General features: G+C 46.4%; 1 protein-coding gene across 1 annotated transcript in view; it reads left to right on the plus strand.

The window, feature by feature from the left end:
* Nucleotides 1-1053: 1053 nt before the first annotated feature.
* Nucleotides 1054-1381, plus strand: part of LOC108509652 (zinc finger protein 239-like) — a 4670-nt gene continuing 4342 nt past the window's right edge. Inside the window, 1 exon segment of the mRNA XM_017839191.1 lies at nt 1054-1225. Coding sequence (XP_017694680.1) covers nt 1054-1225 — 172 coding nt within the window.

Genomic DNA, 1381 nt, shown 5'->3' on the forward strand with positions numbered 1-1381 from the left:
AATTAATAACTCATTAGGTAAAAAAGAAACTTTCATCATGACTTTTCTCTCGTCCGCTCCAACTGCTTCCCGCAAAGGGGCCATCAGTCTAGGGAGTGAAAGCGAAATGTCTGTCTCCCTTCCCCCTCCTTGTCTCTTTTCTCTACTCTTTCCCCTTTCTTTTCGCCCCTTCCGAGTCCGTTCTGCTAGCGGAGTTCTGTCAAAATCACATTCTTGCCCTCTCGTTCCTTCCTCATCCGAGGATGATTCTAACGGGGACATGGTGGGTGATTGTGCCCTCACACGTGAAGGGAGACTATCTCCCGGGGGCGCACTTGGAGTTATGCTGGGGGAGACTAACAAAGACACATCTTCCTCTGGTTCTGAAAACCGTATTTTCTGCTCCTGACATCCCACACACTTATCACTCGATTCCTTTAATATCAACATACCACATTCCTCTTGCCACTCAGTCTTTTGCTTTAAATAATAAAACAAGTCTAAATACGGTATTTCATCCCATTTTTCATTTTCCCATAAAAACTGCATCAAAGGGGTTATTATCTCCGAAGTCATAGTACCATTCTGGGGCCACTGCATTCCTCCTGTCTCATATTGAGGCCATACATAATTACAATAATCAATCAATTGTTTCTTGCTTAACTCTTGTGCAAAATTCCCTTCTTTCCAATGCTTTAATATACAGCCAAGTGGAGAATCATCAGGGATATCATTTTCAGAACAAAACAATGCTTTAAAGGCTTTAAATGACATCATACTCACACACACACACACCCCACAACATATAAAGCAATACCTTTCCAAAACCGAAACCAACTTGCCGACTCTCGCTGTGAGTGGCAAGTGCTGGTACAGCGCGGCTTTCGCTGCGTCTTACGACCAGCGCCTAGGCTTTCCACAATACCAAATTACCTCTTTTAATTAGCCCAACCCAGTGGGTAATCCACAGTCCCGTCTTACGGGCAGGCTCCCAATTAACCAACCTGAAGGAATAAAGCACCTTCGGGCTTACCTTAATGGTTGTCCGTCGGGCGCGGGGTCGGGCACGGGCCAATGTCTCCCCAGAAATCACCTGGTTGCCGGCATGGAGTGGATCAGCTCGTGAACCGCCCCAGCTACCCCCGGAGTTCCATCTGGTGTCGCCAGAAAACTGTTGCCCATAAACAAAAACACAAACCAACAGAGTGCCGGTTTATGCGGTGCTTTATTCAGGGCCCGGGAACCTGTGGGCTAGCGCCCCAAACCAGGATTCCAAAGACCCTTGTTCTCAGTTCAGCTTTTATACACAAACAAGTTTACATGCAGTTTCCACGGCAAAACAGTTACAGTTTCCACAGCAAACCAGGTGCAGTTACAAACAAGCTCATACCTCATACTGATA

Source organism: Lepidothrix coronata, unplaced genomic scaffold (assembly GCF_001604755.1).
Source record: "Lepidothrix coronata isolate B3197 unplaced genomic scaffold, Lepidothrix_coronata-1.0 Scaffold384, whole genome shotgun sequence".
Lineage (NCBI taxonomy): Eukaryota > Metazoa > Chordata > Aves > Passeriformes > Pipridae > Lepidothrix > Lepidothrix coronata.